A 26,777-nucleotide genomic window follows, 5' to 3' on the forward strand; every position below is an offset into this window, starting at 1 on the left:
GTTTTCTTGAGATACAGTCGTTCAGCATGTAAAAGCAGCAGATTTCATCGCACCAGTCTCTGGGTGTCTCTAAAGCATCGACAATAGCTCCTGAACCTGTCTTGTTCTTGTGTTTTTCCTTTTTTCCTCTCTTCCTTTCCTTTCTCTCCTTCCCAAATTTCGCTCTGAGTGTGTGTGTTCATTTGTCATCCAAGGTGGCATCTTTTGTAAGTTTTTTCTGGTGTTTTGTTTGTTTTAGGGCCAGGTGTTAGCTTGCTCATTGGGCCCTCCTGAGATGGGAAAATGGGAAAGAAAAAAAGAACTATAATCAGCACAGATAACTGATTTTCACAACAAGTGAAAAGGTGTAGTAATAAAAAATAATTAAAAAAAAAAGTTGAAGAGGTGGAGTTGTACCATAGCTGTGCTTTGAACTCTAACATTGTTAGAGATACAAGCCTTGGTTTCACAGGAATGTGGTATCACAGTTAAGTTCAATGCAGCTGGTATCGCTACATCAATACAGGTCTCTCTGCAAACGGTAGGCAAAATCGCTCTTTATTTTAGTGACAAACATAAGGAAAAAGTGGTCAGCTATGCACACGTATGCACATACCATACCATTGAGCAACCCGGGAAATATGATGCATTATAAAATAAGCCCCAGAAACTTCCACTGAAAAATAAGTGCTAAAAAACATCTCAGTAAATACATCTTGTTGGCACTCTGTGGGCATATATAGGCCCTAAGGGCAAAAGCTGGTATTTGAGACGGTTGTAATGCACGTGCAGAAAGAACTAGTGACTCACCCAGCTTCTCAGATCTGGAGCTGGGGAAAAAATTAGACCTTACTCAGATCTTACTCCTATCTTTTAAGCACGTTTTAACCACGTTGTCTCTGTGGTCTTTAATTCATAGAAAGAGGGAACTTATTCCTTCAATGTCTTTTCTGACACTTCTTCACAAGTACAGGGGTAGTGTCTTTGCCATCCGTTAGGGATTGTGTGCCAACTAATGCAGCTGTCACTTGATTTTTATTTTTATTCCCCCCCCAACATACACACCAAGCTTTTTGGCTCCATCTGCTTGCCTGGTCACTTTCATTGTTTTCTACTTTCCCACTGTGCTGTTTCCCAGATGCACAGTTGTCAGTAATAGTCAGCTTGTCCCTTTTTTTCCCCCCTATTTCCCCCGAAGAATGCAAATTTCACTTTTCCTTCCTCCAGATGCCTACACCTACAGCCAGAATTCAGGATGGGGAGTAGAAGACACTTCCCGAACATATCATAACTGAATGTATACAAAAGCATTTTCCATCTGTTTTCACAGCTGCAGTTATTTCTCACAATATCCTAAGTAACAACAAAATCTTTTTCTTAAGCAGGTTTGGTTAGGTGGCATAAGCTGAGGAGCGAAGGAAACGGCTAACCAACATGGACCGAGTGTGGTAGTACAGGAGCTAGGAAGGCAGTGCTGTAATTTGCTTCTCTTAAAGCTGTGACAGCCCATAATTTTGGGTGGCAATTTGCTGGTGAAAGCTAGGTCGCTAATTCTTTCTTTCTGCCTAGAAAGATACCTTGCATAACAGTGGCAATTCAGGATCTTAGGGTGTGAAAATCAGTTGCTAAGTTAGTGCAGGACATCAGAATTAGTACGGTGTGCCAGCTGGATTTAAAACAACATGAATTAGCAAGCCACTAACTCAACTTAGTAATGTGGGTAGTTTCTACCTGTCTCTTGTGACCGTTTGAGACTTGATTTTAAAAATAATTCTTCAAAAAAGTGTATGTACTTGTAGTTGACCTGCTGTCAGTTTTTGTTTTGGAGCATAGAGAAGCAGCAACCACTGGGTATGTATATACAGGCTTACCAACTTATTTTGAGACTTTACAAGTATCTTGGGTCTAAACTTTTCTCTCACTACGTTTTTTTGTAATCAAGACATTCTAAGCTTGCTGATGTATACATATACACTAGTAGTTCCTCCTTCAAAAATTTATCTTGTGATCACCTATGAGCACTGATGCCTGTACATAGGCTAGTCTTCAAGTGCTTTATGCATCTTGCTTAGCTGTGCACACCTGATATTTCTTCCTCTTAAAGAATGAGTAGTTAAAATGTTTTGGCTGAAGTTCATAGAGCTTCACTAGAAGAGTCAGGAAGAAGGGGAGAGAGAATACTGCATGTGAGGATAATTGTCATTAAGGAGACACAAAATTGCAACTTCCCAGATTGGTTCTTATTAGAAACTTAGAGTAACTGTTCTCAGACTGAAAAGTTCCTCACTGTTTGGTGACCATAGCTTCCATTATGGACAAACTTACACAAGATACATCTCTCTTCTTTGTGAAGAACATTAATTGATTCTTATATTTCAGTTTTGACTTAAAAGCATCCTCAAACCTTCTTTATACAACATTTACTATTCTGTAGTGCTAATTGTTTACATGAAAATGACTTTTTCCAGTAGTGCTCCACTTGCAAGTTCCTTGTGAACCTATATTTTTGTAAATAAACTAAAATGGCAACCTTCTATATGTGGAAAAAGGTATGCAAAGAAGCATAGTTTTGTTTGTTTGTTTTGGCTGGAAACCACATCGAATGATTATGAGCTGTCAGATTAAGTGACTGGCAAAGGTAGCAAATACGGCTGGGATTTTGGAATGTTTCAGATCCTTTATCAGCCCACAGCACGAAAAAGCACCCTCCCCATAAAATAATGCATTCCCCAGGCTTCCCCCCATCCAAGCAAAAACCAGCTGTGAGCCCTGCTCTGAGAGCGTAGATATACAGGATGTGTCCTGACACATTACAGACATGAGCTCATTTTGTGGTGACTGTGCTTTCTCTAAATATACCAAGCCAGGTCTTATGCCTTAATTGTTGCACCGCATCTGAATAAAGGAGGTTGTATGGGTAGCTAGGGTTTTCCTCTTCTGGAATAGAGGATCTGCTTTTTTTTTTTTTTAGATATTACAAATACAGGGAAAATTAACCATGAAAGCAGACTGTAAAACAGGTAAATAATAGCCCTAAGGGACGGCACACTTATCTTGCTTTTAATCTCTTCAAAGACTTCAGTCAGACGTTTTCAGGCATTTTGTCTGTGTGAGTCTGAGTGCCAAGTCCATTACATAGATCCAGGCAAGCGAGCACAAAACATATATTGCAGTTCTCACAACCAGGTCTTAATGTGCACCAAGCACTTCAGCTGTCCCTTGATGCACTTGAATGTGCTAGCAGCAGCAAGTGGGTGCAGGATCCGATGTCAGTAGATGAGGCCGTTTCACTCTGTGCTAGTACATGGGGTCACTTTTTGTCGATGTAATCAGCGGGTTACAGAAGTGCTAAAAGCTGGTGGCCTCGTGTTCTTGTGACTTATGAAACAGGCCCTTAATGTGCATCGTCTTATGTCTGCTGATATAAGAAGTACACTTCTAAAATTTCTGGTGTGTGCTGCTGGTCACTAGAGAAAGGAAGAGAGAAATTTGGGGAATCGATACCAAATTTACCGAGCAGTTCAGAAATTTCTTGTTCTTGATAATACAAATGTATTGTTAAGAAATGCTCTCATTAAGGTTAAAAAACAAACAAAAACCAAAAACAACAACAAAATGTGGGGTGAAATTAAGATTTCAGTTATTAGAGGCTAGAATCATCCATGTCAGGATGTTGCTGAGACAAGCTTCTCTTCCCTCTGGAAGTTGTCAGCAGCTCAAGGTAACAGTAAGACAGCTAGCTGTGGTATTTCCCAGCACACCAAATTTTCTGAATTAAGTGTGTCAGGCCTATCTACGCTTGCCTTTTGGGGGAGACTTAAGTTGAACTGCTGAATGACTTGTTGGCATCAAGAGAGCCTTACTATGCTTTTATGTTAAGTTGGAAACTTCATGATAGTTTGATGTGTCAGGAAACATATAGTGTAATTTTTGTTTTGATCAGTTTCGGTGCTTCCTGTACTGAAAAGGTTAAAGATCTATACCCTGAGGGCATAGAAACGCACTGATTCCTTGTCTTTACCTGGAAGCTTATCCGCTGCTTTGGGGAAGATGAGTATTTCATGCTGTATGTTTCTAAGCATGTTTATTTTAGTAGGGAAAGGTTTAAGTGAAAAAGTAGCGCATGTACTTCTAAGTAACACCAACTGATAGGGGAGATAAAGTGGCACGAAAAATGTTGCCTGACTTTGGCAAAGAAAATTTCTGTTACTGCCTCAGATCAGCTTGTTTTCGATGACAAGTTTAATCCTGTTGCAGCAGTATTCATAATGAATTACTGTTGATGTTCAAAGCTCATATGGTACTGTAACATAAGCACTGCTAAGTTGGTGAAACATAGTAAGCCAATCCAGAAAGGAAAATCTATTCGTTCTATTACTCAAACATTACTCAAGAAGTTTTGTAATTAAAATGGTTTTGTTTGTCGTCTTGTTGTCCTAAAATATGAGCATAATGAACAAAGTAGCATCTTTTATCACCGAAAAGCGTGGACTGTGAACATATGGGTATGAGAAAAAGTACAACAGGCAGTCATTCAGACAGTTTTTCCTGAGGAGGGGACTGGATTTTGTTTGACTTGCCTGTGGAGTACATCTCCACGTACTGGATGATGTGGATGTCATTGGCTGTAGTTGATCTTGGACTTGCAGAATTCAAATCCTAAGTGTAGGGACTATAGAAAATAATGCATACAAGTACCTGCTTGTGGGAATAGCTGAGAAATAAAAAGGTGATGGCACTTCACTGGCTGCATAGCTCTTATCAATTTATTTTAGCTATTTCATCCGATAAGATTTTGTATCAGCATGCACAGCTTTGCAAATGGTTGGCGATTCCCTGAGCAGGAAAATTCAGATAGTTGAATACTTCAATCTTGTGTCATCGCTTGCAGAGTGATGGCTACGGTAAGTGTCCTGATGACATATATTATATAAGGTCTAATTAGGTGGCAGATGGTATCAAACTTCATTTGCAGTTGGCATGGTTTTTGAGGAGGAAACAGTAAGGACACGCTGGTATTTTTTCATTTTATTTAGTCGTATCCATTCACAAATAAGTTTTGATGCGTTTACTCCTGCTATTTGAATGCAGCTGTACCTTTGGTTTTAAATATCAAGTTCTCAGATGGCCATGTAAGCTATCTTTGGTGCTGAGAAAGGCAGCTAACACCGCTGTATAAATTTGGTGTGTTTTGTAATGTGTAAGTTTACAGTGGTTATGGTATCTTGACAGGATATCTATCACAGTAGCAGCATTGATACCCCTAGAACCACAAGTCCACTCTTTTCCACAGAAAGACTTTAAGTATAGGTGAGTAACACATGAACCAACCAAAGAGAAGATAAGAGTCTTTATATTAATGGTTGTGCTGATGGCTGGCAAACAGCCACTGGCATCAGGCAAATCTATTGCAAACAGAACACTTGATTTCATTTTCATGCAAGGATTGTAGTACAGCCTATGCATTTCCTTGGGTAGAATTTAAAAAGACATCGTTAGGCTTTACAGAATCAAAAGCCCATGAAAAAACAGATTGCTGTCACAAAGTCCAACTTTTGTTTTTACTAGTCCTTGAATTTGGTTTTGCTTATTTACTTAATCAGTAGCTCTCATTGGATCCGGGTGTAAATCTGTCATACCATTTCTAAATAACTTGGTTCTTGTCCCACGCAAAGTTGAATATTTTGCCACATTCCCACAATGTGAAATTTGGGCTGTGTTTTTGCAGCGTTTACTTTTCAGGATCATACAGATTTACACAAGCATATGTTAGGTGTTAGAAATAAAAGGACTTCAGAGAGACACACTTTGATACTTGCTTGTAAACACCGCGGCTATTTTAGGTATTACTTTGGCTGGCTTAGCATCTTGTTAGATTTTCCATTAGGAAAGTCTTGTTTTAACAACATCAATAATATGCTGCAAGGACAATGCTGGTTGGAGTCCATCTCAACTGTTAGAGAAGCTTTAAATATTATTAAATTAAGGAATTGAGTTTTTGGCCTTTTTGACAGCATTCCTCTTCAGGGTGCACAAAGCCAATTTGTCTTGAAGCATAAAATAAACAATCAGGTACTAGTGTTATGAAGTGTCCATTTCTGCTTGTTTCAGCTGTTGCTAAATATAAAAATTGATATGCTGGAACACTTACTCCTGAGTTGTCATCTTTTTCCAAGCTCTGCATAATATGGTAGATCAATAATGCACTTTCTTGGCTACAGGCACTGAACAGATCTGATCCTGTTTACTCTATATCTAGTAATGAATTATCTATAATTCGTCTGAGGCCTTATACTGTATAATTTATTCCACTCTTCATATTTTTTTGCCTCGCTATCCCCTTATACTTACTTCGATTCTAGTTTTATGCTGCCACATCTGCCTGGAATATTCTCAGTTTTGACACATAGCTTCTAACTTAACCTTCAGGTTTCTATTCAAAATATACCTTTCCTGTCATCTCATCAGCAAGTCCCACTTGCCTGTGTCAGTACTTCTGATTTCTTTCCTCTGTAGTAGAGGAAAGAGCAAGCAGCAAATCTATCCCATTGCGAGCAGCTAATTGTTTTATCTTGATTTTACATATTCCTTCTTTTCTTTGGTCTGCGATTTGCAAATTCTGTTGAGCAAAACCATCCTTTACAAAACATAGATGATGGACTCTGCTGTGCAAGAGAGACTTTTGCTCCTTTCTCTCTGGAGAGTTGTGTGTGTATTGACAGTGATACATCTTAGTTAATATTTGCCAAACTTGTACTTGGAGAAACAATTATGCTTTGTGAAGGGCCAATTGAAGCATTTGGATTTGGATTTCAAGTTACATACTGGGGATTGAGTTCATTGGTAAGCAGTTTGGAGGTGACACGTGCGTTTGAAGAAGCGAGCTCTATTGTTATGGTACTCCCGCAGATTTTGCGGACTTGAACAGAGTTTTCACAAACGTACTGAGATTACTGGGCATTGGCCAGCTGGTTTCTTGTTGCTGCTTATTGATGAGGATTTGATAAGAGCACCCTGTACTCCTGAACAATGGCGCTATATTTGGTAGCTAGAAATTAATAGCTTTTCAGTTATGCTAAATGTATTGCATCTTCATGCAGCATTTTACCTTCCAGTCTCTCCCACCTATCCCTGCTGTGCGTAAAACAAACAAGCAAAATGTGTGAAAGTGCTCAATGACGATCAGTTCCTCGAGGGGAGTCTTAAGTACAAAACCACCCCTCCACACGTATGGTTGTTCCCTTGATAGTCCAGCAACTTTATTAACCTGAAAGGTATTTAGAAAAGGTTGTATTTTTTAAATAAATGGCAAAACTTTAGCTTTTCAGTTTCTTATTTTTGGTTATTAATGTGAATTGTCTAGCTGTCTTGCCTATATGCCTGCATCTCAGGCTCTTGTGTGTGTGTAAATGGATTGCTTTGCATTCTGCTCATACGTAAAGAATGCTAGGGCAAGACTCTTCTCTCAGAGCTTTCTGGAGAAAAGAACAAGTGGTACCAGGACAGAATCAGACACGTGTACGTGTGACACACTTGTAGCAAAAACACTAAATTCTTTATCGTGAGGAAGACCCTTTTTCATAGTTAAAGTTGTGGACCATGTGGTCGTGCATGAAACATCTCCCCGAAGTCACTGATGAAGGGATTGGTGTTACCTTTGCTTATTGTTTCTGCGTATTTGCAGACTTGGTTTGTATTTGTTAGACTTCGGAGGTTATTGTAAGAACCTAAGGAGGTTAGGTTAAACTATTTTGGGAGTGAAGTACTCCAGCCGAGTAGTAAATTGTGTGGTGTGTTTGCCATCTGGGTATATGCATGTCTTTTCTTTTTTTTGCCCTTGAAATGCTGTCCTCATGAGCTCTCTCAGGGTGTGATCACTTAGGAAGATGACTGCCAAAGAAGCAAGAAGCCCCCAAATTAGGATAGTGAGATACGGTCATTCTGATTGTTTCCAGTAGACCAATACTCTCTTCCTTGTTTATGAACAAAAGTAACAATAAAGTAAGTTTGTCCCTTGGCCAATATTGACCACTTTCATCAAATTTAGAGCTCGTTCTCTGCTTAAATAGAAGTAGTAGTAGTTGGACTGTAAATGTCGCATCCATGGTTCATCGTAAGTTGTCTCCAGAACATGATAAGCCGTAGATGCCAGCGTCTTTGTAAGACCAGGACTGAAATCTTTGCTTCACTTTCACTGGTTCTTACAACATGGGGAAGCTGTGGAACAGAACAGACCGTGAATTTGAAGTGAGCCCTTAACTAATTTCCCGAGTGGATGCCCTTGGGCTGCACTGGTCATTCAGGTCAGACTGGGCAGTGCTGGTCACAGGTTACAGCCCGTGCCGCTTGTCCCGTCCCCCTGCTGAAGGAGGTTCCCCGTGTCTCTCATCTGTGTGTGGAACTGCTTGTGCGGTTGCTTCCTAATCTATTTCAGGCAAAACAAATCTGCTTAGCTAAGAATTTAAACTTTTAAGCTAACCTGGCTTGTTCTGACTGAAGCAGATTAGTGATGCTTATGTACGCAGGTATGCTGGGGGATCTGGTTGGACGCAGCGATAAGCAGGTCGGGGGCAGGAGGCCGGGCTGCACCTCAGGAAGGGAGTACGAATGTCCGTCTGTACCCTGGTTCTTTCTAAAAGTTTATTTAAATAGCTTACTTAATGTGTCAGGAAGTGTATATTGAAATTAAAATGCAAAATCTTGCACAGAGTAAGTGTGCCAGGGGAGCTTGCAGAGCACTTGCTTACTGGTAGCTGCTAGTTGTTACCTACTGTCAAGTGTTCTTCTGTACACGTGCATGCTCCGTTTGCAGTTTTATCTCTTATTTCAGTGAACTAGGATTTCCTTGCGATGCTTGTTTTTGTCCTATTATCTCTGGCTATAAGAAGTTCAGCTAATATTTCAGGTCCCACTGGAACTGACTGCACACAACTAAAAATAAATAAATAAACTAAAATGTTCTTTCCACAATATCTGTTGAAATACTGCTCTCAGTCTTTTGGGGTTGATATGTTATATTTTAAAGAAGTCCTGCTAGAAAATCTGCTGAAGCTTTCTCTCACTCTTCAAAGATACGTCACCAAGCTCTCTTGCATAACTAGGAGAATTTCTGTGTGAGCTCATAAAAATCTCATGCTTTCTCGAGGTCGGTAATGTGATTTCTACTAAGTGAACCATTTCTTGTTGATGGGTGGTACATGCATCAGAGCTGCTCAATAGTTCTGTGTTAGGGTATAAGTGATGGAGCACCAGTCATCTTATTGCTGTTCCTTCACCAGCAGCAGAAAGACCTAGGGTCGTCCAGCCTGCCGTCCTGCTACTGGGAGTTGAACCTTTTCCAGATTTTATGGCTCTTGAGAAAGTTTTCTGAATGCACTCAGCCTTCTAAATTTATCATCTGGAGCTGAATAGACTTTGGATCAGATTTTTTTTTTGAGTTGTCTCCTGTCCACTTGTAACAAGTCCTTTAAAACAGCTCCAAATGTGTACACTTATGATTTCTTCCTGGCGAGCCCCAGAGCTGAGTGTGGCAGGTACTGCTGTGTCTGGCAGATCCCACCTCCCAGGCAGATGTGCCACAGGATTTTTTTTTTTCTTCCACGCAGAATCAAAGCCCAAAGAATATGAGACAGTATTTGGGCAATCTGTAAAAAGCAGCCAAAGCTGTTTCAGATCAATGTCTGCTCTTGAAGATGGGTTATCTTGGAAACATGTGAACATCTCACTAGTCTGAGCAGTAAGTGCAGATCTGCGGACCCTGTTGGTGCTGTTACCCCATGTTCATTGCATACCTTTGAGAACAGCTATGAACAATATGGGAGTAGATTTTGATAAAATCTTCTCTAGGAAATAAAAGCATTTCTCAAAGCCTATATATATTTTTTTTTTCTTGGATTTATATTGGAGAAAATAAAATCTTGTTTGCTAGATATTTCCCAAGTGTCAAGATGATAGGAATGGAAATGTAAATGCCTTAGTTCAACTGTATTTTTTCTATCATGATGGAATTTATATCTAATCATCGCTACTGTCGAGCAAATAGATGACTCTGATGTCCTGGTGAGCAAAAAGTGATTTTTAAACTTTGGACAGAATGGTACCATCTGTTAATCAGCCCTGCCTGCATCTGAGAATATGGAAGTCCAGATATAGATTATGAGAAATATTAAGATAGAAACAGACTTGAAGTCCCTGTGGATGAATTGGGCTTCACATGGTCAGGATGGTTCGTACTGTGTTCTGTTTTTCTTTGTTTAGGAGTGGGCCTTTTGAGAAGTTGAGCTGTATAGTGAGAGAATGCCTTACAGTTACTAAAACCCCTTTTAGGCTGGTGGATTACTGTAAGGCCCGATCTACAGGCTTCCAGCTGTGCCCATCATAGGACATAACCTAATCAGCCAGGTTTTCCAGTAAGGACGACAAAAGCAGAAACCCTGTTTGTGGTGGTGCTGTAGCTGCTGCCACCCGAAGTATTATTCAGAACATATTCCAACTTGGCATTAAAACAGCAGAAACAGTCGTAGTGAAATACAGCTGCTAACAGCTGGAGTGTTCCACACATCTTTTTTACGTGGTAGTGATAAACACACGTTCTGAGTTAATTTGAAAATGGCCTTAATTTTTTTTTAGGTTATTTTGCCAGTCTTTTCTTTGAACAACTTTTCTCTGTTAGAAAATGACCAGCCAACTCAGAAGCGTGCCCTGTCCCGTGCATCGCAGAGCTCTGTTCCCTGTGCTGTCAGTGTTAGGCTCTTTGGGTTTCCCTTCCTGTCATTTTGGGGCTGTGTGTGGCACGTACGAGAGACCCTTGTCTCACAGACTGTACCATATCATCTGCTTTGCATTTCCACCTGTTACCAGCTGTCTGACAAATCTTTCCCTTTGAACATCAAGGCGCCTTTCACGAGGGCCAAAGTAACTTCATCTACGTGCTCTGGAATTGTGCTGATTTCCAAGAACTGTGCAGCAGCTCCGTGACAGAGCAGCTGTCCTTTGCCACACCGTACACCTGACGCAGCAGCAAGGACGGACACCAGGTCTGGATGGAAGCAGTGCGGTCTGTGTCTGATCAATACAGCTGCTGCTGTTTGGCTCTGCTGTCCTGGAAGGTCAGTGATGACTCTTCATCTGCATGCATCTGCACTGACAGCACCCTTGAAAAGTCAGGAAGGTGGACCGGCCTGCACTAGAGGTGGGTCAAGACAGTGACATTGGTGCCTTTCCTGCTTGCAGCCGCCGTTGTGGTGGGTTCACAGGTGCAAAGAAATTGTCCCAGCTCTGCGTGAGAAGCAGGTGCAGCTCTGGCAGACTGGTGGTTTGGTGAGACAGCAGTCTGTATGGGATGCACACGTGCTTACAGCAAAACTTTAACTGGCCGATTTGAAGGCATTCATTTGGAATTGGTAACTGTTGTTTTGTGTGCCATCAGGCAAGTGGCATACATGGGTTTAAAGAGTAAGACAGGAGTGGAAAAGGCTTCCTTTGAATACCGTCTGTCTTAGACTTAAAGCAATCTGTTCGTATTTGGAAAAGGATTCTAATGTGCCTTTTTAGCTCTTTATGCATCTGCTGTCAAGCAGGGATTAAATGAGGGACTAGCTTCATTTCAATACATGCACATTGTCAAAAAAGGAGAAAAAATACTCTGAAATATTGGAAAATATTTACCTACCTAGTTGTTGTCTGTAAGAGTGTTTGTCATATTAACAGCTGGTGGATCAGGCTATAAAACAAAAGTCTTTGGTTGTCTGCATTTGGGAAAGGGTACTTAAGAGGGAAGAAATGAAATACCGTTCAGAGGGGGAACCTGCTTGAAATTGGCTTAATTTGGTTTGGGGACTTGGCAACCTCTCCACCAACTTTATAGTATTTGTGCTTTATCTGCTTTCTGCGTCAGATGGGGATGAGGGTAAGAAGTTTTCCTGCACTATGTAAGAATTTGTTATAGCCGGTTCAAGCTGAACCACATTATGTTGAAATAATCTCTGACAGTGCATCAATTCTTTCTAAAGTGGTCTTAAAGCAAGCATTTCTCTGCATACAGGAATTGTACAAAGAAACACACCAGTGTATTTAAGGTCAGTAGCACTCCTCTGTCTTCCTGTTGTCATTACCATGTCGTTCTGCAGTGTGGATGCTGCTAAGTTAACATCAAGTAGTTTTTACTGGCACAGCTTTATTCATATACCTAATATGAATTAGTTGTGACAGTGCAACCATATTTATGTGAAGAGGAAAGAGAAAGAAGGTAGAACTAACTTTCAGTTAAAAAACTGCATCCCTAACTTCTTCCTGACCCGCACAAAATAACTTTGCCATTTGTTTCTCTGGACTTCCCACGAGAAGTTCAAAAGACAGCAAGCTGCTGGACAAGTGTATTGATTTGGGTCTTTGATATGTGGCTTCTGCCAACCTCAATAGCCAAGTTTAGATCCCTAATACTAGCAATGAAGCACGGCTTGCTTTTATTGCAGAATATAGCATAAAGTTTATGGGCAGGTGTTCGTTCTGCAGTGGTGTAAGATGTTAATCAGCCCCAGGCTGTTACCTGCCCTGGAAGGGTGTACGGTCTGCTGTCCTCAGAATGGGTCACATTAGTCACTTTTAATCCGGTGCCAGTTTGTTCTGACTGGGGAGCTTGCTGACCTGCCTGACGTGGGGTGGGTTAGGTGGCACTCCTGCAGTTGGCTCTTGGTGGAGCTTCGCCAGCAACGTCCTGTGGCAGAGGGGCAGCAGCATCTTTACTGGCGTTAGCCTCAGAGAAGGGTCTCCCTCTACAACCTGTTACTTTCTGCAATTGATTTATGACCCAAATTTCAAATTTTAAGAGCGTTTGTATTTGTACAGGTTTTGCCAGTACATCTTTAGGTTGGTAGTTCAGTTAAATGATTTCTTTGTTCCTTCTTCCTGGGGTCAGTGCTGCCCAGTCTTGGACTCAGCTCTTCTCCCTGCTTGTGTTCACAGCACCTTTCTGTAGCAAGAAAGTGCCGTAGAGCAGGAACACGGAATACCTAGAGTCGATTGCTTCATGGGATTTTAAAGGGCACTTGATTGCCTCCCTGTCCCTAATGTTGAAGGCCATCTAATATTCATTTCCAGGTACCTAGTTTCATCTCTGGTCATGCAGATACCCCAAATTACTTTCCCAGTCACAGAGTTTGGCCGAGCAAACTGAAGTTTCCTTAGGTTGGCAGGCAAATGCCCTGCTGCTGAACATACTGCTTAATCAGTTACTGAAATAAGATTCTCAGAGAGCCATCTTAAGGGCATTAAACCAATAACAGTAATTGCAACCATTTCCATTTCTCCAGTGGAGCCTGCTAAGAGTCTGTCTGGGCAGGGGCCAGATTCTTTTACACAGGTTGGGTTATCATCTTCCTTCGAACCTGGCAGTCGCACATACTGTTTGTCAGCAAGCGCCTTGTTGTTCTGCAAGGTCAGAGCTTCGATCTGCTGCCGGAAAGCTTCCCGGTGACGCAGAGAACATAACACTCAGGAACCAACGTGTGGTAAACGTTGTTCTGGAGAAGTGAGGTTAATGAGAAGATATTTGCTGTTTTTAATACAGTGTGGAGACTGAATTTTTTTTTTCCTTGCTTTTAAGTGAGACGCTAAGAAGGGAATTGGTTCTGCTGTGTCCCACTAGTATGTGACCTTGTTGTACTTACGTCTTTCTTATGCTGAAGATGCTGAAAATGCAAACAAACCAATGTATTAACAGATTTCAGCAAGTCTGGTAAATGCTGCCATTATTCTTCTTTATTTGTATTTCTGGCTTTTATTAAAAGGAAAAAAAAAGGAGGTCAAAGACTTCTTATGAGATGTTGATGCAAAGGCATTTAATGAGTTCATTGACTAGCTCTGGATGAAAGTACATGTTTCTTGAGTTCAGCTTTGAAAACACAGTATTCAGAATGGAGCCAATATTGCCCAGCAGATACTGCACAAAATCTGATTGAATGTACATAGCAGACCATAAGATATGAAGTCAGACAGTGGACAGATAGATATTCTTCATAAAATATGTATTACTCCTTGTTCTTTTACAGCAATCTCACAGGAATAGAGCTGATCTGTATTTTTCCCCCCAAATGGTAAGATTACACCAGTGTTAGTATCTTGTGTTGATTGCATGAAGCATATTTTCTACCCCAACCTGATCCCCAGCTACCTTTTCTTATCTCAGAAATTCAGTTTATAGCTCTGCTGAACTAGGCCTAAATAAAAAAAAAAAGTCTGTAATGTATTACAGCCTTTTACTCCCAGCTGCATTAGCAGTACTGATAGAATTACTGGAATTTTTCGTAGCAATTAGAACTACATGACAGCTGAATGTTGTAGATAATAGTCCTTCAAACTTTCTTAAAGAATAGGCAACTGAAAACAGGAAATGAAAATAGAAATTTTAGACAGTAGCCTTACCACTATGGATCTTCATATACAAAGTATTGTTAGTGATAGCTTGGCAAGACTTGGGGATTTTTTTCACCTTGTGGAAAAAGAAAAAAAGTAGCATTTGTATTAATAGATAGCTCTTTAATCTCTGGTAAGCTGTTCCTTATTTGTACAACAACCTGGTAGTCTTTTCTAGAAATTCAGTCTGAACACACCATTTTTTTAAATGAAGCTATATTTCTTAATTAGCAGTGCTTGAGCCCATTTACAGACATTGTACCATGGGACCTTCTATGTCTATTTAGCTGTAGAGCTCTTAATATTTTTGACTGGATGTTCAAGCAGTGGCATTGCAGCTTATGCACCAGAGCTGCTCTGTCCATAATGTCTATCGGATAGATCTCTGATATCTATCTGATAGGTCTCAAAAGAGACTGTATTATTTTCAGCTTCTTGAGAACGTTGTGCTATGCCATGAAACTTCTGGACAGCCAAGGAGAAGATTATTCTTGGTGCTTGCTCGATTTACACTTCTCTCAGCTTCAGTCCTGTGGTGTTTTCCTTTTTAACCGCTGGAAAGATTTTCAGCACAAAGTGAGTGTGCATGTGTTCATCTGTTTGTGTGTTGTCATTACACACTAGAGCTGTTCATCTCAGTTAGGAAAGTTTAGTACTTGGCATTAATTTCCTCCTTCCTCCCATTTAAACTTCACTAAATTCAGTTTAAATTTAACTAAATGCAATTGCTCTCTGTCCTCAAGGTCTACTTCAGCTGAAGTTCACCTCTTCTGTCCGTCTCTTTTGCTGTGTTCCAGGTTCACCTTTCTGTTCTGTGCATCTGCCTGTTTGTGCTGCACTTCTGCAGCCTTTCAGTTAGAGATTCTGTCCAAGAAATCATGCTGCCGTTTTGCCAGAAGCTGACACTGGCCATCTGGTAAAATTGCAATTCACTATCAGTAAAACCCATAATTTGGGGAAATGTACCCAAAATGACTTTTATGATTAGTGGACAGGAAAGAAACGGAGACAGAGAAGTCATTTGGGTACTCTATAAATCACTTTGAGGTTTTTAGACCAAGCATCTTAATGGCAGCACTCTTGCTGCCAAGTGCTGTTTTGCTTTTACCTTCAAATATTTTGCATTAATAATGAGCAGTTCTGCTTGGAAGTTATTTATGTATTGCTCTTATGATACTGTTTTGCAAAGCAGCACCGTGCGAGGTAACAGGCTATGTGAGTGGCTTTGTAAAGCAGCTCGGCATAACGTACCGCTAAGGTCTGTAGGTTTTTCCATTGGAAATGCATCCTTGCCCAGGGGCCACGTCCAGCACTGTTGTGGATGCTGGAGAAAAATTTACAGTAAGGCTGTTTTGGCCGTGCCAGCTACTAGCATGCGTGTTAAGCTTGATGGTCTTGAGATCTCTCTACAGTGGAACTAGGCACTTTTTAATCAGCAGTTGGGTAACCTGTGGCACTGTCGGAGCGGAGAGGAGGTGACAACAGCAACTCTTGCTCATGTGTGCTCCCAGGCAGGGGCAGCCAGCTAACTGTGCTTGGGCAGCTGGGCTCGTGCTACGTGTTCTGCAGCTTTTAAATGTGCCTGCTGAGCTAAGAGGGAGTATTTCTCTAATTTAAGACTTAGCCGTGATGAATTTACTATCTTCCTAGTAAGCTATTAGAGTGAGTAATTATTCTCATAGTTAATTCCATTTGGATTTTTCTAATTTCAGCATTCAGTGGTTGGACCTTGCTTCTTGTCTATTAGATAAAATCCCTGTTCAGCTAGATACTTAGGAACAAAGTAGTCATTTCTGCATGATAATCACATTGCCTGCTTGCTTAAAAATAGTGTGGTACTGATGGGTTGATCTGGGTTCAGTTTTTTCTGTTGGAACATAGAGCTTAACTGGTGCATTTTCTCAGGAGAGTTTTCCATGGTATGTAATGCTCCAGCATGGCTTAACTGGAGTTACTACTAGAAAGCAAGACTAGGAGTGTGATCCTCCTCTCTCCTATGGCTCCTTTCCTATGGATAAAAGGCCTTGAGCTGCATAAAAGCATCCTAAATGGTGTTCTTCCAGGCAGCTGGGAAGGTCTGCGTATGCAGTGCTATTGATGGAGCTGTAAGACTGACCTCAAGGACTTTAGATACAGGCAATACAGGTGTACGGGTCTGAGGGTGATCTGTGGAGATTAGGGGCCAGCTTGGAAAGCTATCTTAACTACCACAGATCCCAAAACTCTTTAGCTTAGTTTAGGGAAGGGGCAGGAGGAGTAAAACCAACCTTCCAATTTCCCAAACCGATGACATTTTAAGAACTGTGTAGTGTCCTGCTGAACTGCAAGAGTTGTCACCCTTGTTGTGTGATGACTGGGGTTGAGTTTTTTTTTTTTTTAGAGAGAAAATCTTTATTACATGTATATTTAGCATGAAGTAAGAGTTGGGACAATCCTGTTTCTACATTTCTAGGCTTTGCTAAGTAGGCACGCAACAACATCTTTAAATCGCAAGACTATAATTATCTGCCTGCTCTATTTATCTAATCTGAGAATTTTTCAGCCCATGTGCTTCTCTAGTAATGTAACTAAAGATATTTTGATTATGTTGCTGTTAAGTATGATCTACTGCTTGTTTTTGGCAATAAACTTCTCTTTATTAGTATGCACAGAGGGCATACTTTAAATGAGACTGAAATATCAAGAAAGAAACTTGCTATTCTAAACTGAACAAACGAGCATGCTAGTTCTGTATTGCTAGTAGTAGCAATACTGCAGGCTTCATGTAGTAATCTGTTTTGTCAAAAAACAGTATTATTTTTTTAAACTGTATGCATTAATTATGCAAGGTAAGCTTTCATTTAGAGAGGTAAAATTAATATAGGAATCCAAGTCATGGTAAAACTGTCAAAGCACAAGGATAAGAATGTAATTGAAAATTGTGCTTTACCTTTCTAGCTCAGAGATCCTTTCAGTGAGAAAAAGGACACTGATTAACATTACAGATGAAGTGGCAGCATGGAGGACTGTATGGAGGACTTGCCTGTCTTAACGTTGTTTTCAATAGCTGCTGGAAATCTTGGCACCCTTTAAACTCCTCCAAGCTTTTTGCTGCTTTTCATTTTCTGAGGAAAAGGGAAGAAGCCTGTCATTAGTTACACGTGATAGTTAACTTGTCACGTTTTACAGATTATTCCTTTTTACTTCAAAGAGTAGTTGTTGAAAAGATACACCAGCCATCTCCTGTATAACAGTTATTATTGATGTAACTACTAAAAATAACATGATTATTTATACGAACACAGTAAAATCAGTCATAATACTGATTTTCTGTTGCGGATTGTTGCCTCCCATGATGATCTTTCAAGGATTTTAAATTATTTTATTCCCCATTTATATCCATTCACTCTTGAAAACATCAGAAAACAAAATTAAAAAGGAGGAGTAACTTTGTTGATCTTAGTTTTCTGTGAGCTGAGAGGTAAGAGCAATATTCTTGGTGTATAGACATGAGCTCTCTATTTCTTCAATAACTCTGTGTTGATAATTGTCAGTTGTGATATGGCTTTTGGGGAAAAGGACTTAAGATTTTAATTTTATATTGTTTTCCTATTACTAGATGATGGAGTCTTTCAGCAGTGTCCTCAGTGGATTGCTTTACCATTTTCCTCTAATTACCACCCTATCCTTACCCCCACGGTATTTTGCAGTAATTCTCATTTCCTTAAGTATCAAGTTCTAAGGTAAAAACATACCCCGGATAAAATACTACTCAGTAATTTGCTATGGTATTTTTCTCCTCCTTTTTGAAACGAGGAAAATGCATATATTTTTAACATCTCAAATACAAGAACTAAGGCCATGAATTTCTTGCAGAGAAGTGTTTATAGAAAAGTTCAGTGGTTTCCTCTCTTTCTATTTTGTGTTGACTGCTTTAATTTTGTTAGTGGGTCTCTAATAGTACATTTTATATCATGATTCTGTTGTTAAAAACTTCTGCAACTTGAACTCAGGTGAGTTAGAAGAAGATGAGCAAGAAGTCTTTCTGGGCTAGGTCTCTTCTGTGTAATGTTTTAGCCAGAGCATTTTTCCTGTTTTTGAAGAGAGAAGAAATGGGGTTCTGGTTCATGGAGTTAAGATCTAGCATTCCTCTTGATGTTGTGAAGACAGAGAAATTGCAGAACATATTTTAGCTATAAGTAATCCAAATTCTGTGTGTGTGTGTGTGCATGAACCTTGCGGGTGATTGTGTCGCTAATGAATCTGTGTGCCCTGCCTGTACAGAGCAAGCAAGAGCATTGTGCCTTTTGCAGCTTTTCGGACTCTGCCCACAGTCACTGTCTGAAGAGTTAAGGGAATCTGTCTTGAAGAGCCTGGGCTTTTACTGTAATGGCTTAAAAGAGTTTTATTCACCCACTTAAACATGCAATATGAAGTTATTTGTTTCTGAATAGAGAATGGACATTAAAAGTTAATGTTCTGTGCTGATGTTCAAAGTGTACAAATGAAGATCATGTGGAAATACTGTGGAAAAAAATAATGTAAAGGGAAGAAAGGATAGATCCATAAAAGGAAAATTTATTCTCCTATGCTAACAGGACCAAGACCTATTGAGCAGAAAATGTTCCCTTTGATTCAGCAGTTGAATTCTAAGGAGGATTTGGACATCTGCGGTTTGAAACATTTGTATGAGTATAGCTGGAGGTCAGAAGAATGCAATGAGTGCTGGACCCTTGATTTGTTCGTATAAAATACCTTAATCTGTATAAAGTAAATAGATATCATACTTACTTTATCGTTATCTAAAGAAAAAGTATGTTGACTGCTTGGAGCTCAAGCTGTTTCTTCTAAACTTTTGCCCATGAAAGGTCCTAATTCATCTTCCACCTCTGATATTTTATTTTCATGCCACTCAGCTGAAGCACTGCTAAATTCCCATAGTAATTTCCCATAGTAATTTCTCATGTTTCCCAAACTCTTTCTTCTGTAATCTTATTGTCTGGTGGGTTTTGTATGCTATTTAATGTTTTGTCTTGTATTTCATACCTTACCTGTGTTTACTAAGAGGAATTATGATTACATGATAGATCTTCCATATCCCCATTGTCTTTCCAACCCAGAGCTAAATTTTCTTTCAATTGCTTTCCTGTGTTTGTCCCTGTAATTGATAGCAAGGGATGTTGCTCTCTTGTGCTCTTTAATACCCACATATCATCAGCTATTGTGTCTCATCTAAACTTGTTTTGCAGGGAATTGATCAGAACAGGGCAAAGTATGGGACTGAAAATTAGCACTGCAGGCTAAAGGGGTTTGGGACATGGAGGCAGAGGGTTAGAGAGGGGGCTGTCCTAAGAGGCAGTCCTAGGAGATGGTAAATTTGGATGATGAAGCAGGGAGAAAATGGGTGAGGTCTGGTGAAATAAGATTGTTGGGCTAAGAGAAGCAGGTGAACAGAAGGGAGAGACATCTTGCAGTAGACCCCATGTTGTGGGAAAACTGGAATTGTCTTTGTTCAAAAAGACTTAGGTCTTTTTGGCTAGGGCACAGAGACTTGATGAAAAGCCTGAGAAGGCAGATAAAAAGTTGGGACCAGATTATATTAAGGAGGAGAGGTAATTCAAACTGGCCACACAAGAAGATTAGAGGCAGCTGGACTTAATTAAATTTGCACGGGGAAACCTTAACTGTGTTTGTTTTGTTTCCTTTTATTTTTTTTTTTTAATTTACTGGATGCTTAGTGTAGTTTTTCACATGCTGTCAGGTTTATGTTTGACATAAGTCATTAAAGGAGCACTGTAATTTTCATGTTGGTTACTCTGACCATTTTGCACTAAAACAACATGAATCGCTGGTAAAGGATCTTAAAGAGATTGCATAAGGGAGCAGGATGATTTCTTATCCAACAGAGGCTGCGTGTGCTGCTCTACTCTATCTTGTCTGCTGATCAGTCTTGAGTAAAGAAAAAAAAGTGGTAGCAGAGAGATGCTGGGCAGGGCAAGGGTAGAGCAGGAGCAGAGAAACTTTTTAGCAGCTGATTTGTGTGGAGGTTGGGGCTGTGAATTGGCTGGATGAGCAAATTGAGGTGTGTATACCTTTGGAAGAAGTGGCTTTATGCTTGGAAAATGCATGTCTACTTGTCTTGCTGTAGAATGCAATGCACTGAGAATGATGCGTTTTGCTTCAAAGCTACTGAAATTTTAAAAAAGTTAGATGTTCGTCTTGCTCAGATGTACATTTTCTGATGATGGAAGTATAGAAGGTGTGTTAATTTTCCAGTTCCTCATAAGATATTAAGCTCAGAACTTTATGACTGGAGGAGGCCATTGCTATGATCCAGCTTACCACCCTGTGTAATGCAGCAAAATTAATCTCCTATAATTTCTGTTTAAAGCTCAAAAATTTAGTTTAAGGTGTGGCTTTATCTGAATTGTCTTGTCTTCTTTAAGTCCTTGCATGAGGATAATTGTCCAGTACCGTAGTCTACAAAAGTGCTGGTTTCTACCTTAGACTTTGTATAGTTTGTTTCCAGTTACTGCATATTGGCTGTTTTGGTTTGTTACTTGTTCAAAGTCTTTCCCATATGGGAACGTTGGGGCTAGTAATCCAATCATTACATCCAACATGTTCTTTTTACAGCACGTAGGATACTTGTGTGCAGTGCTGCCTATTGTCAGTTGTTATGGCCTTACGGTCCAAGTCCTTTTTTTTTTTGGTCTAGAAGGGGGTTTGCAATCTTATTGATGTTTTTTGTTGTTCATTTCTAGCTGCTTCCTGCATTTAATTCTCTTCATAGGCATGTTTTTCAAATGGATTTAACAGGTCAAAGGTGGCTGGCAGGTCTGATGTTTAGTCACCCTTAGGTGCATTGCCCTTAGTATTTTATTCTGGATCAAGAGAATAAAATCTCTTTTTTCAAGTGTAACTCCTGATGGGCCACGCTTGCAGTCTAGCAGGAAAACACAGCTGTCCCAGCACGCCTTTTCAGGTGAATCTAAGCCAGGAGCTGTTCTCCGGCTTGTCGGGGATGCTCCAGCCCTAGGGACAGAGCTGCTATGGGGGTAACAGCCCTCTCCCTGCTCCCCGAGCAGGTCTGGGGTTGCTGGCTCCTTCGCACAGCTCCGTTTGCTAATGCAGACCTTGTGCCAAACTTGGGCAGGCTGCACGTACGGGGGTTTTATTTTCTTTCAGAAGGCAGAGTGGGATGTTGACAGGAAATTGTGGAAGATCCTTGGCTTGGGCGGGATTTTTCTTTTCTACCGTCTCTTTTTTCATCTCTGAATTACAAGTCAGTATTATTCAGTGTAATATACTTAATTTTTTACAGGGTTATCTATATTAGTATGTTAGGAAGGGTTTAATCCAGTATCTAAGTTTTTTGTTAACCCAATTCCTTGTCTACCAAATTGGTAATCTCAAGAATATTTATTCCGTGAACATCCACTTCTCATAAACCATATTGTAACTGAGATTTGCCAGATGTAACTATTCTCTTTTCACTGACTGCTTTTCTGCATCTCTCACTTGGAAGCTAAGTCTTTATAACCTTTTCAAGTTTTGCCACACAAAACAACACGAAACAGCCTCGCTACCCCCACCCTGCCCTCTCTGCCTCTGACCTCCTTTCCTTTTTTTTTCCTGACTTAGAGTTTTAAGTGATAAAAGCGCCTAATAGAGAGCCTAATAGAGAGTACATATGGAGATTTCCAGGCATTCCCACAGTTATGTTTTTATAAGTTTAAAAATGTGTAATGACTCTCGGATCTGCTGGGGGGACTGAAAGGTTTTGGCGGGAAAGCAAGCCGCGGCACGCTCACCTTCCTCTCCTCACAGAGCGGAGCCTGCTGCGGCTGACAGTCCTGAGGAATTTCCCTGTACTTCCCCGGTGTTGCTTGGCACTTCTTACAGCTGGTTTTGAGCTACTGTTTTTCTGGGTTATTTCTTTAATCTATTTTCTGTGCATGTGAAATGGATAAAGCCAAAGAATTCAGCATGAGCAGCATTTAACGTTGAACGTAGTTGGAGGCGTGTTCTGAGGCTCGGTGTTCACTGTTGGCTCCCTTGCAGGACTTCCGTTTTCCTGAGGGATTCCTTGTATTTCCATACAGTGACCTGCTGAAAGTGTTAGGAAACTTCCCTGGGTGTTGCCTGCCAGACTTGCTGGCCGAGTTCAGTGAGGTTTGCATGTTAACACGTATGCAAGCATTGCCGCTGCCCTGTCACGCTTTGGTGGCTGTCTGAATTTCTCACTCCAGCCTGAGGTGGGCAGAAAAAGCAACAGCTTCCTGGTACCGATGTGATAGTATGTTGTACTCGATGCTCCTTGTGGGTCCCTTCCAACTCAGGATATTCAATGATTCTGTGATATAAGTACGGGGCTCAGAGTGCATGTGAAGGAGGCCCAGCGCTAGATGAAAACACGTCTTAGTTCTCTGGTAGTCTTCATCCTGCAAAATAATAATCCCTTGTTGTTCCATACCTACCTTACGTATGGAAATGGTTGCATCTTGTGTATTAGCTGGCAGCAGTTAATTCTGCAAGCACTTGCGTGACAGAAGGCAGCTTTAATGTTTCACATCTCTCAGATAATGTACATCCATCTGTGCTTCAGCGAATGTATCAGCTCTTTGCATATTGATGCTTTCTGATGTAGCACTGCTTGTAATTAAATTCTGATAATGCATTTTATAGGCTTCTGGAAAAAACAAGTTGAGTTTGTTCGTTTAGATACAGGGTGAAATGGAAGTTGTGTTTGACTGAAGCTACCCTTGTGAACCAATGGTCACTGCAAAAATGGAAGAATAACTAAAAATCCGTAATAAAACTAGCATATCATCTTTTTGATTGGCTGGAATTTCATTTAGGCCTGTTATTAACAGTAACATTAGAGTTATTGTTGTCACTTAAGCAGTTAGCAGAATCTGATACATTTTATTATTATTATTATTGTCATCTGATATGTTATTTTAATGCTGACCTTTCATGTTAGTTGCTTATAGGTAAAATTGAAAGTATGTTTGAAATATTAGAAACAGGTGTAGCATTTACAGCTTTAGCAAGTATGTCCTAAACAGGTAGTTGCATATATTTAAAATAAAGCTGGTGATACTGAAGAATGTTTAAAACTCTTAAGCTTCATTTGTGACTAGAGAATTGTGGTGGAAGTTAAAACTGTTAGACAGGGAAGGTGTAGATTTCTTATACAGACCTTTTAAGTATTAATTTTTTTAAGTGACTAAGTGCTTCAAAAAATCCAAATCTTCTCATTTTTTCTGAGAAAGTAAGATGTACTGTTGTGATGTTCATAATGCCTAAACTATGTAGCAAGCCTGATAAATAACTTGTGCTAGCATCAGGTTGTATTCACAACCACATTTGAATTGCATGATGAAATGGAGTTAAGCATCACTCAAATACGCTGAGAAAAAAGTTAAGTGAAAATATATCTCTTAGAGTGCTCTCTTAATGGCATCTTTCTCAAGTACTACTTAGTACGTATAGAAAATTAAACATGTTTATTTCTGATGCCCATTGCACTCAAGGTTGGAGTTGTTAGCTTCTGGTTCGGGTCACGTGCAACCCAGTGCCCTGCTGGGTTTTTCCCCTGGTAAAAGCAGAAGAAGTCAGCACAGTCTCTGCTGTTTCCGTCATGTCCTTGCCTTGACATGTATAGCTAAATTGTCTTTTATTGTTAGCCTCTAGTTCATGGATTGGAACTAATTGCTAGTGGACGCTTGCTTGGAATGCATTTCAGCTTTTCAGTTCATGAGGATTTATTTGGGGGCGATTGTCATCTGCTTAGATATGTGGAAACTTGAGAACCATGTCTTTGGGATTTAAGTATTATTTCCCTGCAGGAGAGGGAGACCAAGTGTGTAGAATGCCATCTATGAGTTCCTCTCAAAGCAAGACTTTAAAACCATCTGTAAATGTGTTTCTGTGGCTTTTACATTACAACACAATGAAATGACTTGAGCTATGGTTTCTGGGACCTTCCTGTCCCCTCAGCAATAAATTTAGTATTTTTAAAAATACCGTACAGCAAAGATGGCGTTTATCTGTTCAGACCTCTGTCATCCAAGGCTCTAGAGTTTTCTGGTCTGATTTTAAAAACAAACAAAACAAGCGAACAAGCTGACAGGTGGTAGACTTTCTGAAGATATGGAGTTGTTCTTTTGTGGATGTGTGGGTGGGAGAAGAGTGGGTTGAAGAATGTCTTCCTCTACTGAAGGACTTGTGGAAACAAAGTCCTTTGCTGCTCCTACTGTGAGATGGGGCACTTGTGCTCCTTTCCAACGCTGTCGTTGTGCTTTCTGGATCCCTTGTATGGCTTAACATGCTGAGTGAGAGCTGTGTGTACACCTGAGCACAGGGCGCTACGCACAGCTAAGAAGCCGGTTGTTTTCTCTTGGCATGTATATTCACATGCAAGTAGTTCTGAAAAACTTAGGAATTTTGCAGAATCCAGTGTTTACAGAGATCATGCTCAGACTATATGATAGTAGAAATGACTCTCTTGATAAAAAGTTGACACTGTACTGAAAAAATTCAATCTGAAGTTGAAACTGCTCCTTGTTGCTTGGAATTTCAAGTTGTTGGGAGTAATACAATGTAGTCATATTTTTTATGCCTTATGTAATCAAAAATATAGCTTGTAATTTTCCACTTTTTTTTTGGTCTCCTTAGAATGTGAAAGCATTTGCATCTTCAGATAGCCTAGCCAAGGTCCAAGAAGTAGCAAGCTGGCTTTTGGAAATGAATCAGGAACTGCTCTCTGTGGGCAGCAAGAGGCGACGAACTGGTGGATCTCTTCGAGGTAATGCTTCCTCAAGCCAAGTAGATGAGGAGCAGATGAATCGGGTTGTAGAAGAGGAGGAGCAGCAGCAAAGACGACAACAAGAGGAGCAGCATATTGGGAGGAATGGGGAGATACGAGGAGAAGAACCTGGATTTGATGACAGACATGAATCCCAGCAGGAACAGTTAGAAGAAAATAACAATAGACTTATTACAGTGGATGAAGAATCCACTTGTAACCAAGAGGAAGATGATGATGAACATGCTGGTGATCAAGAGGAGGAGGTGGAAGAGGAGGAGGAAATGGACCAGGAGAGTGATGATTTTGATCAGTCTGATGACAGCAGTAGAGAAGATGAGCATGCTAACAGTAACAGTGTCACAAATTCCAATAGCCTCATGGACTTGCCCATTCACCAGTCATCACCATTCTACACAAAGACAAAGGTGAGAAACTGATTTTTTTTTTTTGTATTCTTAATCTTGGTTAACTCTGGATTTTGGAAAATATCTATATATAAACTGAAACTGAAGTTTTAAACTGAGGCAAAGACTTTGTTTCCTAAAGAACTTAGTTTGTGGACTACATAAATTCTGAAACTGTATTGTTCTAACTGTTAATAATCAAAAAATCTGCAGGCATTTGACATGAATAAGTACTCCTTTTAAGGGACTAGAGCTCTCGAAGACTGTTTTAAAAAGAACAGGGTTGTTTTAAAAAATATTTCATATGCTGACTCATACCCTTAATAAGACTCTCCAGGGGTTATTTATGATGTTTTCTTTTTCAAAGCAGGCAAGAAAAAAGGTAAGCAGTTGTGTGTATATGGTGGTCTGTGAGATCTAGTTCAAAGTGTTTGTCATGAAAAGTTACTGTGAAATATTACAGAAACTTAAAGTTCTTCCTTCTAGACAGGTCACAGTGATTTCACTGACAACATATGGATTTAAAAGAAAGTAATAGCGAATCATTCATTTACAGTCATTGCATAATGCTGTATGATATTCTACTTGAAAGGAGCTTGTAAATTGTGTTTAATGATTGAGAATTTCCAGTTTGCAACAATAATTTGAAAATAAATAGTACCATTTTTATTGTTACAAGTATCACCCAACATTTTAGATCCATTGTTCATTAGGAGTTCACCATGTTTTCCAAATACCTCAAGAAGAAGGAATTATCTTAACTTTTAGCAGCAGCAAAATCTGAAAGAATAATGATAGCGGTGATACTGCCTAATGAAAGGGAGGAGCAGGGAAGTGGCTTTGTGGAAGAGCATTGTTCTTAAACCTGTGTGCCAATTTTGTAATCATCATAAATTGGTAATAAAACACTTTGTTTCCTTCAACCTTTCAAAAATAAAACAGGATACCCTCAAATTCTTACAACATACTTGTTTTTCTGAAAACTGATGTAAAACAAAAACACAGAATCAATTAACAGGGCTCCCTATTTGTATGACTATGAATATAAATGTATTGATAATCAGTCTTGAAGACACACCAGAACAGGTAAATAGGATGAATATTTGCTTCTTGAAGCTGCAGCAATACGTTTTTGGTATTGCTGATTAGTTTGTTGAGAAAAGTCATAATGTTTTCATGTGTTTTTT

The 26,777-nt window shown here is 39.9% G+C and overlaps 1 protein-coding gene across 6 annotated transcripts in view; it reads left to right on the forward strand.

Annotated features, from left to right (window-relative positions):
• Positions 1-26,777, forward strand: part of FBXW7 (F-box and WD repeat domain containing 7) — a 167,680-nt gene that overhangs the window by 44,576 nt on the left and 96,327 nt on the right. For 4 of the 6 annotated variants that reach the window (XM_040555390.1, XM_040555396.1, XM_040555393.1 and 1 more), the window contains exon 2: positions 25,054-25,611. In XM_040555390.1, the coding sequence (XP_040411324.1) occupies positions 25,123-25,611 (489 nt within the window). In that variant the 5' untranslated portion in view covers positions 25,054-25,122. Of the gene's footprint in view, positions 1-11,154; positions 11,171-25,053; positions 25,612-26,268; positions 26,736-26,777 lie in introns of those variants that run through there. The other 2 variants (XM_040555394.1, XM_040555391.1) reach the window with 2 other exon arrangements.

Source organism: Cygnus olor, chromosome 4 (genome assembly GCF_009769625.2).
Source record: "Cygnus olor isolate bCygOlo1 chromosome 4, bCygOlo1.pri.v2, whole genome shotgun sequence".
Classification (NCBI taxonomy): Eukaryota; Metazoa; Chordata; class Aves; order Anseriformes; family Anatidae; genus Cygnus; species Cygnus olor.